At 51.5% G+C, this 18920-nt stretch overlaps 1 protein-coding gene across 4 annotated transcripts in view; it reads right to left on the bottom strand.

The window, feature by feature from the left end:
* Positions 1 to 18326, bottom strand: part of CD6 (CD6 molecule) — a 39931-nt gene extending 21605 nt beyond the window's left edge. For all 4 annotated transcript variants that reach the window (XM_066251636.1, XM_066251637.1, XM_066251638.1 and 1 more), the window contains exon 1: positions 17989 to 18326. In XM_066251636.1, coding sequence (XP_066107733.1) covers positions 17989 to 18046 — 58 coding nt within the window. In that variant the 5' untranslated portion in view covers positions 18047 to 18326. The remainder of the gene's footprint in view (positions 1 to 17988) is intronic.
* Positions 18327 to 18920: the final 594 nt, after the last annotated feature.

Below are 18920 nucleotides of genomic sequence, written 5' to 3'. Positions count from 1 at the left end.
AATTTGTGATGGATGTGTGCACGCATAAGTACAATAGGTGGAAAAAGCAGGTTGTAGGCAACATACACAGGATGGTCATATCCTTCCAAGTACAATGGTAGAAAAATGGCCGTGACACTTCCTGAAGTTGAGGATGCTCAAACTCTAAGGCTCACACAATCTTTCTATGTATATATCCTAGAAAAAAATTCTCTGGTATGTTCACATGCTGCTATATACAGAGATTTTTTTTTCTTAAAGCATGGCTTGTAATAGAAGAATTTAGAAGGAGTCTCACAGTCTACCAACAAGAAATACTTAAGGTAAGTGCTTTGGGGACGGAGGAGTGAGGAAGTATTTTAACAGTGGCTGTATGATTTTCTTTCTTCTTAATCTAGATCTGAGCAAATATGGCAAAAATGAAAAGATTCTCTGAATCTGGCTGGTGGGGATGCCTAGGAGTTGTTAAAACACTCTCTGCATTTTGGTGCATTTGCACTATTTCTCCCAAAATGTCTGGGAGATTCTATGTATAACAGAGTAGTAACCACAATTAGCTTTGAAGGTAAGTGTAGCATTACTGGTAAGCTTTTTAAAAAATATTTTCTGAATTCTGTAACATTTGCCCTGTAGATAGTTGGAGTGGTGAAAATAAAAACAATAGTTTTTTTTTTTTAATGAAAACATAAGTAAAAAACTTTGTAAATTGCTTGAATCACACCAATGCCCACTGCCAAATATTCCTATGTGCTCACACGGGTAAGAAGTCTATGTGTTTTTAATAGTTTTAAACTCCTTAATCTAGTTCTCAGCGCTTGAAGAGAAGGATTATTATTATCCTTACTTTACCGATGGGGAAATTTGGGGTCCAAGAGGTAAAGGAACTTTCCAGGACAACAAGGCTCTAAGGAGGCAACACAGAGATCTGAACCCACACAGGGGGTTTACTGGGCTGCCTTAATTACCACCTGATAAGCACCTCAGCGCACATAGTAAATGCTCAACTAATCCTAGTTACCGATATTACTAACGGAAGTCTCTGTAACTCACCTCACCTCCACCATTTCCTGAGCCAAGCCCATGGCCAGGCCTGCTCTGGGCTCTGTCGGGGGAAAGTGGAGGAAGCCCAGACTTGCCTTCAGCCCAGGGTCCAGCCAGGAGCCCTGGTGTCAAGAGTTGTCTTGAATCCCATCTCTCTGCGGTAGGTGCAGACAGAGACATGAGCAACACACTCGAAGAACCCAGAGGAGGAGAGTCCAGGAAGTTACCACAGGGGGAGGTGGCCTTTGGGGCTGGCCTCGTGGGTCACAAGCATTTCCCCGGGACGGGGCGGGGGGAGCAGAGGCACCTTTCCCGAGGACTTTCTCTGTGCTGAGGGCTTTCCTACAGAACCCTCACGGTCCTTGGGAAGAAACGCTCTTATAAACCTGTTCTGCTGACAACGAGGCTCAGAGACACCACTGTACCAGGCAGCTTCAACCAGAGAGAAGAGGCAGGAGGCCTTCTGGGTAGGTAGCACCAGCAAAGGCCTGGGGGCAGGACCGGGCCTGGTCTGTTAAGCTAGAGACTCAAGTGCATAAAAATCACGAATAAGCCTGACCTGTGGTGGTGCAGTGGATAAAGCGTCAACCTGGAATGCTGAGGTCGCCGGTTCGAAACCCTGCACTTGTCTGGTCAAGGCACATATGGGAGTTGATGCTTCCTGCTCCTCCCCCCTTCTCTCTCTCTCTCTCTCTCTCTCTCTCTCTCTCTCTCCTCCCCCTATCTAAAATGAATAAATTAAAAAAAAATCAAGAATAAAATCCCCGGGAGCTTGGCCCCCTGTGCACAGGACAGGGCTGAATGTCTGGGTTTCAGTGGAGCTAAAACTCTGCCGGGCGATGCAGGGTTTTGCAGGGGGCCTGTCCCCACCCACCCGCTCTCAGGAAGGACTCTGGTTCGAAGTCCCCGAGAGCTGCTGGGGCAGCAGTTTCTGGGTGAATGAAGCGTGGGCAAGGGGTGAACACCCCCCTCCCCCAGCTCCCAGGCGTGGCGCTGAGACCGAGCTCAGGCAGCCTACAGCCCCCTGAAGAGCAGGGCCCCTTCATGTCAGTCACCCAGAAAGCCTCAGAGGTCAGCGGCATCCCTCCTAAAAAGGAAACACAGCCCTTCCGAAGCAGGTGGGACTTCAGGCTGGGACCAGGACGTCTCCTCGGAGGAGCAGGGGCCACATGTCCCTGTGCCCGTCAGCTCCGTGCTCCAGGGGTCCCCTCCCACCCACCATCCATCTGGGTTCAAAGGAGAAGCTGAGAGACAGTGGGGTATTCAGCCTCACTTTCTATGGCCACCTGTGTCATTAACAGTTAGAGGCTGGCAGTGAGCAACAGGCAAGTGGTCAGTTGGACCCCGGAGTTCAAGGTCAGGAAATAAAGTTGGAAGAGCGGTCACCTCTGAATGCCTACTGTGCGCCCCTCCTTGATACACACGGCACATGCTCTCTGATTCATCTCCAGAAGGGCCCCAAGAAGTGTTGGTTTTCCAGATGAGAACACTGGGGCTCAGAGGGATGAAATGACTTGTCCAAGATCACAGTTACTGGGAGGTGAAGCTAGATCACGACTTGAGGTCTCTCTCAGTCCAGACGCATATTCTTTATGGCCATCTCACATTCACCTCCACAGCTGACATCTCAGGTGCTTCTGAGGTGCCTTAAAGCCCTTTCGTGTCCCTGCCCACGATAACCCTCAGTCACGGAGGTGGCACTCGTCCCTTCCTCCCTCCCCGCCGGTCAGGCGCGTGGCAGGCCCCAGGCTGTGGTGGAGGACACAGATGGACTCAGAGGTGATCACGATCAGGTTCAGGTGCTAGCCAGGGGTCAGAATAGAACACTTTGGGAAAAGTACAGGTGAGAGGCATTAACTTGAACTCCAAAGAGCAGGGGAATTTGAAAGGGGCCTTAGTGGATGTGTAGGAGTTCTCGGGAATGAGAAAGTGAAGAGGAGGTGATATCCAGCTTTTTTGCCCAACAACCTGGGAGAGCTGGCTGGCACCTCTCCAGAGGGTGAGTGGGCGAGGAGGGGAGATCATGTAGGGCAGCGGCCCACCGCTCTCTCTGGACGCCCTAGAATCGAGGGGTTTCCCATCCTTCTTTGCAAAGGTGCTTGAGCCCAGTCTAGAATGCTGGGAAGACATTGTTGCTTTCTCAGCCCCTCAAGCTCACTGATGACTAAAACCTCTGGTCAGTGCCTCTCCCTGTGGTGCCAAGATTTTTAGGGCTCCAAACCGGGGCAAGTAGACAGCTGGCTGAATGCTTGGTCAGTGTCAAAGGATGACGGACGGATCCTCGAGGATTTGAAGAGGTTGGAGGTGGGCCTCCCAGGCTCTGGGAACCAGCCCCCACTGCTTTGGCGTGAGGGTCTGGCTCAGACAGCTGACCTCTCACCGCCTGCCTCCCAGCCCCACCCCGCCCTCCCAATCCACTCCTCTGGCTGGTGACTCTGTTCCCAAATTCCAGAGTCCTAGGGAGCAGTAAAGCAGAGAAGACACTCCTGTGAGGCTGGGGACAGCAGGTAGAGTCGGAAGTGTGTGAGCTTGGAGTCACGCTGACGTGGGTCCAAATCCCATCTCTTCCTCTTACTACAGGGACCTGGATTTCTCAGCTTCTCAGCCTCTGTGATCTTTGTTCACATAAATGGTGATGCCAGTCTCAATTTCCTGAGGCTATCATTGGAGGAGAAAATGGGTACTGCAGGGCTGACTCTCAGTTGCCATTCTGGGGACACTCTTATATAATCCCCTACTGCAATTCTAAAGCCCCACGCCCCCCCCAAACTGAAAGTGGGGACAAGACCTGACCAGAACAGGTACAAGGCTGTCCACAATCATTACTCTGTGTGGTGTGGGGGTCCTACATCTCGCTGCGGAGACGTTCACGTGTTTGATTCCAGTGGCTGGCCAGGCCCCTGCTGGGACATCACATGACATACAGTATACGCCCATGTCAGCTGCCTCAAATCTAAACAGCCTGGATTCCGAGCTGCACCTGGCCCTGTGGATTCCAAGAGAGATGAAGGATCTGACATCGGTTTCTGTTTGTCCCCGGAGGGAGTAGCTGGGTGGAGCAGCTGTCAAAATTCCAGGGCAGAAGAACTGCCCTACCTTCCCCTTCCTCTCAGAAAGGACCTCTTTTAGCAATCAGTAAGGAAAAGGCAAGCAAGAAGAAACTGGGCAAGAAGCAAGAAGAGGTCCTTCACCAGAGAGGACCCGTGAAGGAGCCACAAATGTAGGGAAAGTATCCAACCTCCCAGTGACCAGAGAAATGCAAAGTAAGGCCACAGTGAGGTACTATTTGTTCACTTTACTCGATTGACGGCGATGAGGAAGCGTGGCCGGGGGGTGAATGGTGATGGAAGGAGGCGGGACTTGGGGCAGTGAACACGTAATACAATATACAGACGACGTGTTATAGAATTGTGCACCTGAGACCTGTATCATTTTGTTAACCAACGTCACCCCAATAAACTCAAAAATTAAAGAAATGTGGTTATACCGACTCGATGAGAAAAGGATCCGCAGGGACTCTCTGGACATGGCTGGCTGGGGAGCAAAGTTGGCACAACCACTTTAGAAAACATTTCCACAGTTGTGACCCAGAAATTCCACTTCTGAGTTACACACACACACACACACACACACACAGACACACACACACACACACACACAGCTCTGGGTTGAGTTGTGTCCTACCAAAAGAACTACGTTGTAGTCCTCGCTCCCTGTAGCTCAGAATACGACCTTATTTATTGTGGCGATGTTTCTACAAGCCGAGGAACGCCATAGAGTGCCAGCAAACCGCGGGGAGCCGGGAGAGAGGCCTGGACACACTGTCCCTCGCAGCCTCGGGAGAAACCAGCCCTGTGGACAACTTGGGCTTCAACTTTTAACCTCCAGAACCGGGCGACAATACCTTTCTGGTGTTCATGCCCCAGCGTGCGGGCCTTTGTTATGGCAGCCGTGGGAAACTGAGTCACAGAAAGGTTGCCTCTGGGGGCAGGAGCTGAGGTGAGCACCGAGGAGCTTCTGGGGAATTCTGGAAGGGAGGAGAAGGGAGGCGAACCCACAAGACGGAGAGATGTGTCCCTTCACTTGCAGATCGCCAGAGTCTACACAGCTACAAGTGCTTCGTGGGACGTAGCAGGGCCTGAGACAGCCCCCACAGCTGTAAGCAACTAAAAATTATCCATAAGGGCTTTGAAGTCTATCTAGACAGAAAGGACTGAGGAGCTGGCCTATAAGCTGCCCCCATTTTCCCTCAGAGACGTCCCGGAGCGCGCCCAGGGTCACAGAGTAGGTGGTGGAGCCTGGAATCAAGTCCTGGTCCGTGTTCCCACAGCCGTCCTTCGTGCTGGTGAGACTACACTCCCGTGATGCCCCAGGGTCCTACAGACTCCCTCCTGCGAGAATGAAAGGCCGTGTTGTGTGAGGGTGCCGGGGCAGATTTCTTTTAATGTGGCTATTACAGCGTTTTTACAATAAGGATGACTAATATTGACATCATGTCTTAATTTTCAGCTGGAATCGGGTGGGAGTGACAATGAGAGATGGTGGAATTGAGACCAGCCATTGTTATGACCTTGGATAAGTCCCTGCCCCATGTCAGGCCCCAGCTGCTCCGTGGTGAAATGGGTGCGTTGGACCAGGTGGGGTCTGACTGCTGGAGGAGGGGGACTCCCTCCCCTCTGACTGCCTCTGCTCTTAGGCCAGACTGTGCTCGCCTCCCTCTGTCCTCACCACCTCCACCCAACTTATCTTTCTACAAGTTAGCAGATAATTTAAGATTCCAGATTAAATTGTATCGAATCACAAAGCACGCAAATGATTCCTTTTTCAATCCTTCAGCGCTTGGCTTACAAGACCTTGGTGCTGCTGCTCAGCCTTCAACCCTACACTTTTCACTGGGGGAGAGCTGACCCGGGCTCAGATGCCAGGCTGGTTGGCGGCCCTTTTCTTTCCAGCGTCTTCTTTGTTTACAGGAATATAGTTAGTCTAGTTATTGAAATAATACTGCTTTGAGAGAAATGATAGTGGTAGAAGATTTCTAGGTTTAAATAAACGAACGTATGTTAAAGATAGTGTTGGTTGTAAAAAATATTGGCTAACTAATAGTATACACATCAAGGCAAGTGAGATCACATCCTTTTACACTTAAAGCTCTCTGATGATTTCCCATTTCCTTTGGGTAATTCAAAGCCCTTGCATGATCTGTGTGCCCTGACACCCGCCAACCTCTCCCACTCCATCTCCTCCACCCTCCCGTCCTTCTGTAATCTCCTCCAGTGTGTCAACTTCATTTCTGCCTCAGGGCCTTTGCACCTGCTGTCCCCTCTGCCCTGAAAGAGCTGCTCCCTGATTTCCGCACTCCCAACGGATCTCATCAATCCGATCTCTCCCCAAGTGCCCTCAGAGGCCTCACCTCTGTCCCCATACGAGTCACTCTCGATCTTCCTTACTTTGCTTCCTTTTCCTTCTTGCACATAGTCCTCTCTGAAATGATACTATTTTAAGAAAGTGTTTACTTGTTTGGCTATTTTCTGCATTAGAATATAAGCTTATTGAAGTCTGGGGTCCTCTCCCATATCTTCAGTGCCTGAAAACAGTGTCCAACATATAATAGGAGCTCAATAAACAAATGGCAAAAATTGTAAAGATGGAGGGAGGACTGACTCTCGTAGCAGAGAGGAGCCCAACCAAGGTCCGAAGTCTGAAGTGAGGCAAGATGGCGGCCGTCAGAGGCTCAACCGGCGGGGCGCTCACACCGTGGCCCCATCAGCACCAGCACCTTGCAACAAGGCCCTGAGCCAACCGGCTCCCACCCACTGAGCCAGCAGAGGAAGCCAGCCACTAAAATCAGCACCTCAACATGTGAAAGGAACCATGGAGTTATAACATCATCAAGAAACTGTGGTTATAACTGACTCAGGTCAGAATCATCCATAATGTTACAACTATCAGGTAAAAGTTTGAAGGAAAATAAAACACCCCAAAATATTTACATACATATTCTCAAAAAAAAAAAAAATCTGTCCACAAGATACATATTAATTTAAAGGAGAAAAGAGTAACTGTACTTAGCAGGCATGACCTTGGCCAAGTAATCGAAGTTAGATGATCGATGATGGGTCAAATTTGTAAAAATTAATACAAACTAAGCCACTTTAAAATGGAGTCAGAGCGGCCATCCCAGAGGGACGGCTTTGCGCATCTTCTGCAATCTTCGGAATGTTAAAACTGAGCAAAATAAGCTCGGACTGGGCCTGAAACAGCAGTGTCTCCCAAACCACTGTTTGCAAAGACAACAGGAAAGCGGACATGGTGGCCACGTGAGAAAATTCAAAGCATTCTTTAGAATTAGTATCCCTGTGTTAGCTTATCTGCACCTATAGGAAGTCCTTCCTTCTATAAACACCCAAAACCTCAGCAGGATCTGGGTTTCTGTCTGAATCAGTGCTTCCAGAATAAGCTGTTCTTTGGGACCTCACACAAACGCCTCTCCCGTGGGCCTTTTATTTTTAAGTTGGCAAGCTGACGCCACGTGCCCCTTAGAGATGATGTACTAAGGGCACAACATCACTTTGGTCCTAACCCAGAGGCACGACTTGAATCTGATCACGCGGGATCGATAGCCAAACCCGGATGCAGAACATTTTACGGCATAACTGGCCTGTACTCTTCGAAAAGATCGATGGCCCTGAAAGAGAAAGAAAAACCGAGAACCTGTCCTAGACGAAAGGGAAATAGACACCAGAATAAAATGCAGCACAGTCAACTGGCATTTTCTTTTGCCTTAAAGGACCTTATTGGAACAGTGGGCAACGTCTGAAAAAGTCCCCTAGATTATCTGATAGTATTGTATCAGTGTTAATTACCTGACTTTGATAAGCATACTGTGGTTATGTAAAAGAATGTTCTTTTTTTTTTTTTAAGACACATGGAAGTATTTAGGAGAAAGGGCCATTATGTCTACAACCAGTGGTGGGACTCATATATACTGCTCACAAAAATTAGGGGGTATTCCAAAATGAATCTGAAGCTATAAAATATTCCCTAATTTTTGTGAGCAGTGTCATTTAACAATTGGTTCTCTGCCTGCCCTAACGTAAGTATAAAAAAAGATATACCAAAAGGTAGTTTATTATTTCATTTAATACTTAAATAAGAACAATAAAAGAGGTATATAAAACTAGATTGTTATAAGAAAGAGTTTTAAAATATTAATAAAAAATATTAAATAATACCTGGCAAAATACTCTTCAACTGTTATTTAAGATATTTCTATATTGCTTCTTGATTGGCATCCTCACTTGCAATTTTTTTCACCTATGGACGGAATGAACCTTACTACGGGCGCTTTAGAATACGCTGTTGCGCAGATGAACGTTAAAAAAAAGAGGAAGGAATGTAAATTAGTGATTTCTACATGGGTGGCTGCCCCGGTGCCCACCTTAGAGAGAATCCTGATTACAAGTGCCATTTTAACAACCGGTTCGCGGAATTCAACAAAAAATTAGGTATCAGTCCTGCCGAACCAGTGCAAACCGGTGCGAACCGGCTGAATCCCACCACTGACTATAACCTACTCTCAAATGGTTCGTAAAAAAAAAATAGAAAAGTAGAGAGAAAATGATCAAGTGATTGTGGGAAGATGTTGACAGTTGGGGAACTGAGTGGAAAGCATATGGAAGTTACAGCTTCTCAGTGCATCAGAAATTATGCTGGAATAAAAAGTAAAAAAAAAAAAAAAAAAAAAAAAGAAAAGAAAGAAAAAGAGAAGGCAGAGGACCAGGAGTGGCGGGAAAGCTGTTGGGATGGTGCGGGCAAGGTGAGACCAAGTTGGACCACAGCCCTCCCTTGCCATCTCTCTGGTGTGGGGGGGAGCTGAGGACGCACCTGGCTTGCACAGCCCCCCCCCCCATGCCTGTGTAGGTGGGGTGGGAAGAGGCCCTGGGCAGGGTCCGCAGACCTGGCTTCTCACCCTGCTCCGTGACCTTGGGTATGTCACTCCCTCCCCCGCCCCCACTCTGCCCCTCTCTGTTCTCCTTGACAAGCAGGAGGGTTAAACATCAAATCCAGGGTGTCTTCCAGCTCAGATACTGTCATATTTCTATAATACTATCTTGGAGCACATGTCTCCAAGGAGCTTAATTCGTGTGGCAAGTGTGTCCACCGTACTTTAATGAAGGAAGGAGGGGAAGCGACTTCTCACTGAGCAGAGGGGGGGAGTGGACCTCCTACCTCTGCCCCCTGTCCCCCGCCCAGCCTAGCTCCCAGGCACCCTGGGCTAGAGGTGAAAAATTACAGCAAAAAAATTGTACTAAAGCATAAATAAAATCTTCCTCCTAAGCGCATTTAGAAAGAAGCAGATGGGGGGATGGGTTGGTGACCAGAAAGTGACTCTGTTCTTGCTTCGGTCAGCAGCTGGCGATATGGCGCAAGCTCTCTTAGCGCGAGTTTGCGCTTCTGTAAGAGGGACGGAGCCATCCCTGGCTTTGCGCATAGCTGTGAGGGCACAATGGCTTCCCCTCTGCGTCCTGCGTGGCTCAGGGTTTAGTAGGTGACCTCCAAATTGTAAATGGGGTGCTCAGATGGGATCCCCAAGACACCTGGAGAAGCTCCCAGCTCTGAGGTTCCTCCCTCGCTCACACAGCCTGCGTCCCCACAGGGCCCTGGCCACCAGCGCCATGCACAGGGCCCCTGGGTGTCTGCTGGCACTGCCCAGATAGCCCAGCTCAGCTTGGGCATGGTGGAGGTGTTGGGTGGCTTGAAAACTTATAGGCTGGACCTTCTAATATGCTCCTAACACTCCAACACATGGTGGAGACCCAGGGGCAACCCCTTTGGAAGGGGGTCACTTTCACACTAGGGGACCTCAGTCCAGCATCTCACATGGCCCTACAGGTCCCTCCCTGCCCGATCAGCACTGCCTTGCTGCCAGGCTGGGGGCATTTAGAGGCTCTCTCAGCGTCATCTGCAGGCAGTGGCAGTAGGGCCACAGGGATATACAAAATGTGGGCTGAAACTGGGGCTCCCCTTTTTCCTCCCTCTCCTGTCCCCGGGAGCTCCTGCCCCGGGCCCCAGGCCCTGCAGCAGTACTAGCCAAGAGGCTTTCTAGAACCCTGAGGAGCCAGCCCTCTGTTTCCTTATACCTCACAGCCCACATCTCACGGAGTCACATGCCAGCCTGGGCCCTGGAGGTTGCCATCAACCCGATTTACAGCTGGGGAAACTGAGGCTGTGGACACTCGGCCAGGAAGTGGGTTCTGACCCACAAGCAACTTCAAGGTTTTTTCCACCCTGGTCCTACCATATCCCAGCTGATGGTGGTGGAGGTGAAAAGGCCCCAGAGAAAGAGGAGACCTTCCCTGCAGAAACCTTGAGGTAGAGAGAGTCCACCCTAAACCCCGCGTGTTCCAGGGCTGGGAAGCAGCATGGATTTGGCACCATCAAGTTAAAGCTCTATTGGCTGGGTGATCTGGAAAAGTTGTTCCTCTCTGAGCCATGCGGTTTCATCGGCAAAGTAGGGGTGAAAACTCATATGTTTAGGGCCGAGAGGCGGAGAAGTCGGGTTTGCAAGTTTTCAAAGTGCTGCCCAAGAGGCCCCGTCCTTGTGCTTGCTGGCTCACATTTGTCACATGTTCTGTGTGTGCACCTTGCGCAGGCCTGCCACTCCGCTTGGTTGGACCCTCCTGACCCACCAGTCTGGATGAGTCAAGAGAGAAAACAGCCTGCATCTCAGCAACTTTGGAAACTGCAGCTGCGCCCACCTGACATGCCCTGTGGGACCAGCAAGGCTGACGGATCACAACTGCCTGCAGCCAGGGGAACCCTCTGGGGACTGACACCATGCCTGTCCTGCCTCCAGGCTGCTGCTCAAATGGGTCCTGTTGCCTAAAATGCCACCCCCCACACACACTTCTATTTTGATGTCACAGGGTCACAAGAAGTTGTGAAAATAGCACAGAAAAGTCCCAAGAACCCAACATCCAGCCTCTCCGATGGTGACATAGCATGTAACCACAGTAAATCAACAAAACCAGGAAACTGATATTTGCACAACACAGCTAGCTCGCCCGTTTTTGCACACACTCATTTTTCAATGTCTTTGTGCCTAGGATGTGTGCCATCCTTCTCCGTCCTCCATATGCAAAGCCTTCTGTCCTTCATGCCCAGCCCCCCTGAGACAGTGGTGTCCCCCTCGCTGGGAGGCCAGCCGCCCCATGTCTCGGGGAGGCTCATGCTCTCCCTCCTCTGGGAGACAGTGCAGCCCAGGGCTGGAGAGTACGGACTTCGGAGAATTACAGACCCGGTCCTAACCTCAGCCTCAGCCACCCACCTAGGACAAAAATACGTCTTTCCGAACCTCGGTCTCCCCACCCATAAAGAGGGTGTTTGCCCAATGTCTCGGTGGGACAGGCAAGCGTAGCGGATCTTTGAACAAGGGTAAAGGCCTGGCGATGCACGGTGGCTATGGCCGTCATCAGATTGCACCTGTGGTCACACTTACCCCAGGCTGACACTGGTGTATTTTAGCACCTCCCTCACAACACTTAAAAGCGTTCAAGGGCAAACCCTCATATCTCATATCTCGGTGCCGGCAGAGGGCCTGGCACACAGCAGACACTAAATAAATGTGACTGAACATCCTGCCAGGCAAGCTTCCCCTTGGCATATGGTGGCTCTTTAACGTCACCTTTGCTCATTCCCGGTGCCAGAGGGCAAGGTTCGTGTGTGGCGGACCCTCTGAGGCTGGGCCAGGGCGAGGGAGACAGCTACTTTTAATCTCCTCCGTCCCTGACAAGCCTCCCCAGGGGCCCCAGGACCCCAGAGGCCCCTGAGCGCTGTCCCTGGGTGCAGTGGTGAGGCGTAAGCCTGGGACTGTTGCCTCTGGCGACATGCCTCAAACTTGGATGGAGCCCAGAGGGCCACAGCCAGGGGACAGGCAGGCCACTTTCTTCAATGGAAAGAGCCCTGAGCTGCCAGTCAGGACACCAAAGCTCAAGTCCTGGCACTTACTAGCTACAGACTTTGGATAGGTCTCTTCGCCTTACTAAACCTCAGTTTCCTCATCTGTACAATGGGGTTGTCACGTGGGCCAACGTGCTTACTGCACAAACGAGGTTATGTTAACCACTAATCCTGCAGCCTCACGTACGAGATCTTTGTCCTTGCTGTGTGACATTTAGAAGCTCACATTTGGGAGCACTGTCATGGTTAGGTATTTTCAGATGCATTGTCTTAAAACTGGCTTGGTTAGCTGGTGTTTTTATCCGAAGCATCCATGCACAGAGAAGCTTAGAAACAATACCTGGGTTGCAGAGCCGGGATCGGGAGCCCACGTCCTCCTGACCAGAGGGGCTTCCGTGTGCCCATCCTAAGGCTGGTTTATGACAGACCTGCTCCGCACCCAGCAAGGCTCCGGGAACACACAGAGAGGACCAGGATCTGTAGGCCGGGTCTGTAAGATTCAGCCTGGTCATTTTTGCAAGTGAGAAAGCTGGGGTCAGAAAAAGGAAGGAACTTGCTCACAATTACTCAACAAGCCAGAGCCAGAGCCAGAGCGAGTCCTGGAATTCCCTTCCTCACCTCACACCTCCTCGGGCTCCTTCTTTACCCATAGCCGGGACTCGGCGTCCCTGAGCGGAGTCAGGGGACATGAGTTTGGGTACCATCTCCAATGTCAAGGCTCACCAGGAAAATCCCGGGGCTGCCCAGGGACAGCCTGATCTGGGGCCGTCCTGCCCAGGGCGTCCACTGGGAGGTGAGCAGGCGGCTTCCCCTGGCTGTGTCAGGCCTGGGACGAACTGCCACCTCCATTGTCCTTTCTCTGAACCAGTACTTCCAAAGTGTAGGACACACCCCCAAAACCATTGAGGGGTCACTGACGTGGCATTAAATGCTACCACGTTCCTGAAGGAAGATCTCCCAGGAGGCTAGTCCTTAGTGACCCCTCTGTTTGAGCGCAGGGACAGTGGGTACTACCTGGCCGGACCCGAATGCCATTGCTTTGTCTCTGTTGCGTTTATTTTCACCATTACTACCGTGAAGGCGATTTGCAATGGCTTTGTCTTTAAGGGGGTTTTATAAAGGATTTTTTTAAAACTAAAAATAAATGTATTTTCTCTTTAAAATCAATTAAGAAAGAATATTAAGTAAATCGCCAGGTAGGTGGCAGCTCTAGCAAACACTGGGGAACACACCTGACCCCAGCAGCCTGGCCAGGGCCCCGGTGCTGAGGGTGGCGGGGGGCCTGGGCCACTGGGGCGAGGGCAGGAGGTGGGCCTGAGGGTCCCAGACCCACTGCAGTCTGCTCAGTGCAGGGCTGAGCACCTGGCGTGGGCGTGTGGGCGTTGGCTGGTGGTTTCAAGGCCATGGTCCCGGCAAAGGGAAGGTGGCCCTGTACCGGTGTGGTCTTTTCCTCTAAACCCCCGTCTCGAAGCCTCAGTTGGAGCCACCTGCTTATCTCTCTTTGTCCCAATTTAATTCCTGAGCTTTCTAATAGGACAGTGAGGCTGGCATGGAGCAGGCCACGGTGAAGGTAGACTGAGTGAGAGGCCGTGGGCAGGTTCCCCCCTCCTTCTTGATCCCTCCATAATCATCTACCTTTAGCCGAATGTGCCAGCCCCAGCAGCCCAGTTGCCCTATCCCATGTCACCACTACAGACAGCCCTGCTCTCTTGTCCTTACTAGTCATTGACCTGTGACCAGAGAGCCAGACGCAGCCAGAAGAAATATGCAGACGCCCGTCATGTGTTATTTATATATCTATTCATGGCAGTCTTGCCAGGCAGGGAGAATGTGGGGAAAAAAGTGAACACTTTGGTCTAAGTTAATCCAATCGAGTGGTAGAGGGCAGGCCTGGAGAATGAGGTTGTGTGACCTGAGTCCAAAGGGGGATGAGGGGACCAGCCCAATTGGAGGACATGGGCTCTCAAAAAAGGGCACTGCGCGTCCATCAGCAGTTCCACACAATTATACCTTAAATTTTGGCAAAACAATAAGAAAGCTAACCTCATGTCAGTTCACTGCGATGGAAGGTCCAACCAGCTCCAGCCCAGATGTTCTAAGTCACTGCTAATGGTACAATGCTCTTCTTCGTGAGCGGCTTCTAAGCCCAGGTAGATGCAAATTTAAACAACCAAGATGAATTAAACAAAAGAACCTGTAGTATTGATACATTTCTGTTAAGTGAAAGTTGGGTCAAGTGTTGTATGTTTGTGTATAAAGTCCTGTATTTGTGATGTTTAAGAACAGTTGGCCAGTAGAGTTTCTTGCAGGTGTGATGGAGTTAGTTGATTTTAGTTGAAATTTTAAGTTTGAACGTTTAAAAAGGATTTGACAATCTCTGTAAACCTTACCAGAATATTTAAGAGAGCTTCTTATTCACTTTGTTAGTATTCTAAATCAAAAGCACTCTTTGAAATCCTTGGGAAGTTTTTGTTTCTTAGTGGTATTGGAAGCATTCATAAGAAAATAGAATTTATTAAATCTGTAAATGTGGTTTAGAACATCTAAGGCAGTGCTAAGTTTACACTTGTTCGGAAAACAATACCATAATTAATAAATAACAATACAAGAGTGAACTCTGTTTTACATACTCACAAGTGTAAACCTACTTTTGCCCCACCCTGTGTGTCATTTTAAATTTTCCAGTAGCCATTAAAAAAAAAAAAAGGTAAAAAGAAATAGGTATACGCAACTATAATAAAATGTATTTAACTCAACATATCCCAAATATTATTATTTCAACATGTAATTTATATAAAAGTTATTGAAAAGACACTTCACTTTTTTTTTTAAACGCCTCTCCCAAACCATCTGTGTTTCCATATCTCCAGCGCGCGCGGTTCAGACTGCCGCATGGCCACGCACGTCCTAGGGGCCACTGGGCTGGGCAACGCAGGCCAAGGTCACCTCATCAGCTCCAGGTGTAAGCAGCAGCTATCATTTAAAGAAGTTTATTCTGTTCAACCCGATTTACTGAAATATTAATCAAAGACCCCTTGAGAGTCACTGTTGAAAATTGCTGGACTTACGTATAACATGAGATTGGTATACTGAACTTCTAAGTTAAGGAAAAATCGATTTTTTAAAATGTTAACTTAAGAAAACACAATGGCTTTTGTAAGTACCCACAAATAGCCTCTTCTCTGCACAACAGCAGCCCTTGAGGACCTTACCAACCAGAGCCCACATGACGCTCGAGTCCCCTACCTCGGCACTGGCCCGGCACGAGAGGCCTGGTACCCTGTCTCTGCATTGTGCGTGGAGGCCTGGAACCCCGTTTCTACATCGTGCGCGGAGCCCTTGGGACCGTCTGCCCAACACTGAGGTCCAGAGAGGACAAGGAACACACGGTGAACCAGAGGCCGGGAGCGGGCAATACCTCCAGCCTCCCGATCCCACCCCACTCTCCCCTCTCATGGGCTTCTAGGTCATTCCTTCAACCTCTTCAAGCCCAGTTGGCTGATCAGGAAACTGAGGCACAGAAGTACAGGGTGGGCGGGCCCAAGCCTTCAGGGAGCACCAGCAGAGGACTGGAAGGCATGGCTCTCTTAGCCCTGGTCTCTGCCCTGGTCATTCAACAGCACAAGCAAAGGTCTGACAAGAGGCCGGCCCAGCGCCGAGGCAGCCTGGGCAGAGACCAGCTGTGTGAGGCCGGGACGGAGCTTAGGGCTGGGGCTGGGAAGGGGCCTGCAGGGCTGGACACCCACTGCCGCGGCCAGGCCTGCCAGGGCCCCGGAGGGCCGGGCTCCAGTCGCCTGCAGTTCCGGGGTGTAGCCTGGGAACCCCACCTGGCTGCACACACCGCTCTAGGGGGAAGGCCCTGGAACTTCCTCCTGGGCCCATCCTCTTGGCTCCCTTTCCTCACTCTTCTCAGTTAATTTCCTTTGTGTTCTTTTTCCTCTCTCTCCTTGGAGGTCTTAATCTCCTTTCCCCAACCTGGTCTGCCCAACACACTGATTTGGCCAAAGAGAACCCCACACACAGATCTGGGTCCATCCTGCTGGGGTTCAGGCTTGCTGGACCAGGGCGGAAGGGAGCAGCCGCCCAGGCAGGCCCGGGTCACCGTCTCCCTCATGTCAGCTCGCTCTGCACGCCCTCTACTCCCGGGCGGCTTTGGTCCACAAGTTCTTTTTCCTGGAACGCCCTTCCTGCCAGACCACATTTCTCAGCAGCAGGACATATGCCCACTGAGCACCCTCAGGAGGATTTAAAGAAGCATCACTTATGCTGTAAAATCAAATTGTGAGGAAACTGTTTCCTGCTCAAAGTGCTTGATCCCCCTCTAAAAAGTCTAGAAAAAAGTAACAATTTAGAGCCAGACGTCCTTGTCACCACCACCCCTAGCTCCCCGTAAACAGACGGGGAGGCGCAGTTTAGGTTCAGGGCTTTTGCGTTTTCACGAGCACGTAATAGACACTGGTTTCCACCACTGTTTATTTTTACGCTCACTTTTACCTTTTACTTATGGCACATGATGTTGGTTTTCCATTTGTAACAGTGACATAGTTTCCTTTCAAAACTAAGCTTGTATTAGTAACAAGGGAGTCAATGTAATATAAATGCGGTTTTTAAAAACACGCCGTAAATCGCCGCACTGGGAGTGGAGTCGGCCAGGCAGCAGTGTCAGGGTGAGACCAGCAGGACCGAAGTGTAGGAACCTTGGCTCCAGGGCCCCCTCGCTTCCCTGCCCTGAGCTCTGTCTGGGTCCGGGGTCCCCGATTCCTTTCAGGCACCACTCAAGCTCAGTTCCCCGGGCTCAAGGGCCAGCCAACAGGCCTTTCAGACTCAGACTTCATTCTGAGCCAAAGCCAGTGGCTGGGCCTCATGGAGAAGAGCAGAGAGTAGGAATGATCAAGATAAGGAGGAAGGGGTCCACTATGACCGTCTGTCTCAGCTCAGGGCAGAAGGTGGCTGAGCTCCAGGTGCTCCTGGTATAGCGAGAGAGACCAGGCCGACCCACACGGGGCTGAAGGCACTCACATTGCTGCTCCAGAGCTAAACAGCTTTCCCTGAACCAGAGTGAGGTCAGGAGGTGCAGAGTGCACGGCAGAGACAGAGAGAAGAGCCCCCCAGAGCTCCCGATGTTCCCAGTCCTCCATGTTGTCTCAGACGGCCCTCCTGCTGGGGTCTTCCTGCATGTCCCTCATACCAGACTGAAAGCACTTGGCCTCCCCTCTGCCAAGACTCCCTTGGCTCAGAATTCTACTTCCACAGCGGTCTCCTTAACCCCCAAATGTGAGGACCCAGCCACGGCAAGAGCTTTCGCATTTCTGGGCCCCCGCCCCGCTCCTGCTAGCTTAAACCCGCGTTCAACAAGCCCAATGGCATTCGATGAGCCCAGCCCAGCACTCGAAGCTTCTGGCCCCCGGATGCCCCAGCCCAGGGCATGAGGGTGCCCTGGCACCCAGGAGGAGTTCAGGGAGAAAGGAAGGTGGCCCTCAAGAACTTTTCTGTTGATTTATGTCTCAAACTGCCCCAAATGGTTGTGCCGGAGCCACCAGCGGTCAGTGTTCTCACTCCCCCTGGCCCTCAGAGCTCGGCTTCAGGACGGCTCTGGCGTGAGACGCACAGGCCTGTGCGCCCAGCACCTCGGCTCTGGCGTTGCAAATACAACCACCAGTGGTGCTACCTCTCTGGAAGGTGAACGGTTCCTGCCTGAGAACTGGCAAGAACTGGGGTATGGGGGTCGTTCCTCAGCCTGCGGGTGGCAGGCACCTCCCTCCTCAGGCCCTGGGGGCCCGTTGACAAGAGCACTCATGTTCCTGAGCTCAGCCTCTGGAGCCCTCTCAGCCCTGTCCAGCACGGCCCAGCCAGGGGCGTCCCAGGGGGTCCCCGTACCCTCTCCGGGTCCCGATGGCTGTTGGCACCGCGGGGGCCTCCCTGGGACCAGAGTACAACCAGAAAGCGGGCCACAAAGGCCAGGACCCAGGTCCTCCAGCAGCTGCGACAGGAGGTGGGAAGGGGCACTACCTGGGGGGGCCGCCGTCAGCAGTCCAGCGAGCACGAAGAACCACGTGTCTGGCGCCATCTCCGACCGCTATGCATGCGCGCCAGCGGGAAGCACCATCCTAGGCCCGGGAGGTGGACGCGGCCCCTGAGCGCCCCTCACGCCGGCTCAGCCCCGCGCTGCTCCTGCTGCTTCTTCCTCTCCGTAAGAGACCGCGCTCGCACGCATGCGGGCAGACCCAGCCTGTGAGTGTCTGTCACACCTCTGTGCTCTACTGTGGTTTTGGTCTCCAGGAAGCCAGGCTGGTATGAGAGAGGCTGGTAGGGAGCGCCCAGCTGCCTTCGCTGTGAGCCCACCGAGCCTGGATGAGCCCCGAGAGTCACAGTGACACACACACTCACATCCAATGGAAAAGGAAAGTGAAAGAAGCGAGCCTCATTTCTGGAGGCCTGATACATAGCAGACATTTAATCAATACATATTGCAAAGGTGAACTAGGGGCCTGCTGTCTGTCCCATTCTGGTTCTCATAGGATTAAACCCCAAGGGTTATTTACCTGGTCCCCGGGTGCAATGATGGCTAGGAAGAAGGAGGGCGTGGTCTGGCACTTTTGAGAGGAAGAGCCTCGCTGGCCCTCAAGGAATTGTAAATCAGGAAGGGCCTGAGAGATGGGTGGTCTCCCACCTCCTTTGCAGGCCGATGCCATCCCTTAAAGCGGCACTGAAGAGGCCCATGCCCCCCACTACCTGGTCCCAGACTGGGCGGTCATTCCTCTGGGGGAGTCAGGCATGGACCTGGGCCAGGCAAGATGAGCAGGACCTCCACAGGCAGGGAGGGTGGCGGGGCCTGGGCCAGAAGGAGCAGAGGGAGCGAGAGCGGAGGCAGCAGCGCCTGGGCTAGTCGAGAAACTCCGCGTTGTCCAGTTGGCCGGCACTGGACACCGGAACGAGGCAAA

The sequence above is a fragment of the Saccopteryx bilineata genome, chromosome 1 (assembly GCF_036850765.1).
Source record: "Saccopteryx bilineata isolate mSacBil1 chromosome 1, mSacBil1_pri_phased_curated, whole genome shotgun sequence".
NCBI lineage: Eukaryota > Metazoa > Chordata > Mammalia > Chiroptera > Emballonuridae > Saccopteryx > Saccopteryx bilineata.
This window is presented reverse-complemented; position numbering and strand designations above follow the sequence as displayed.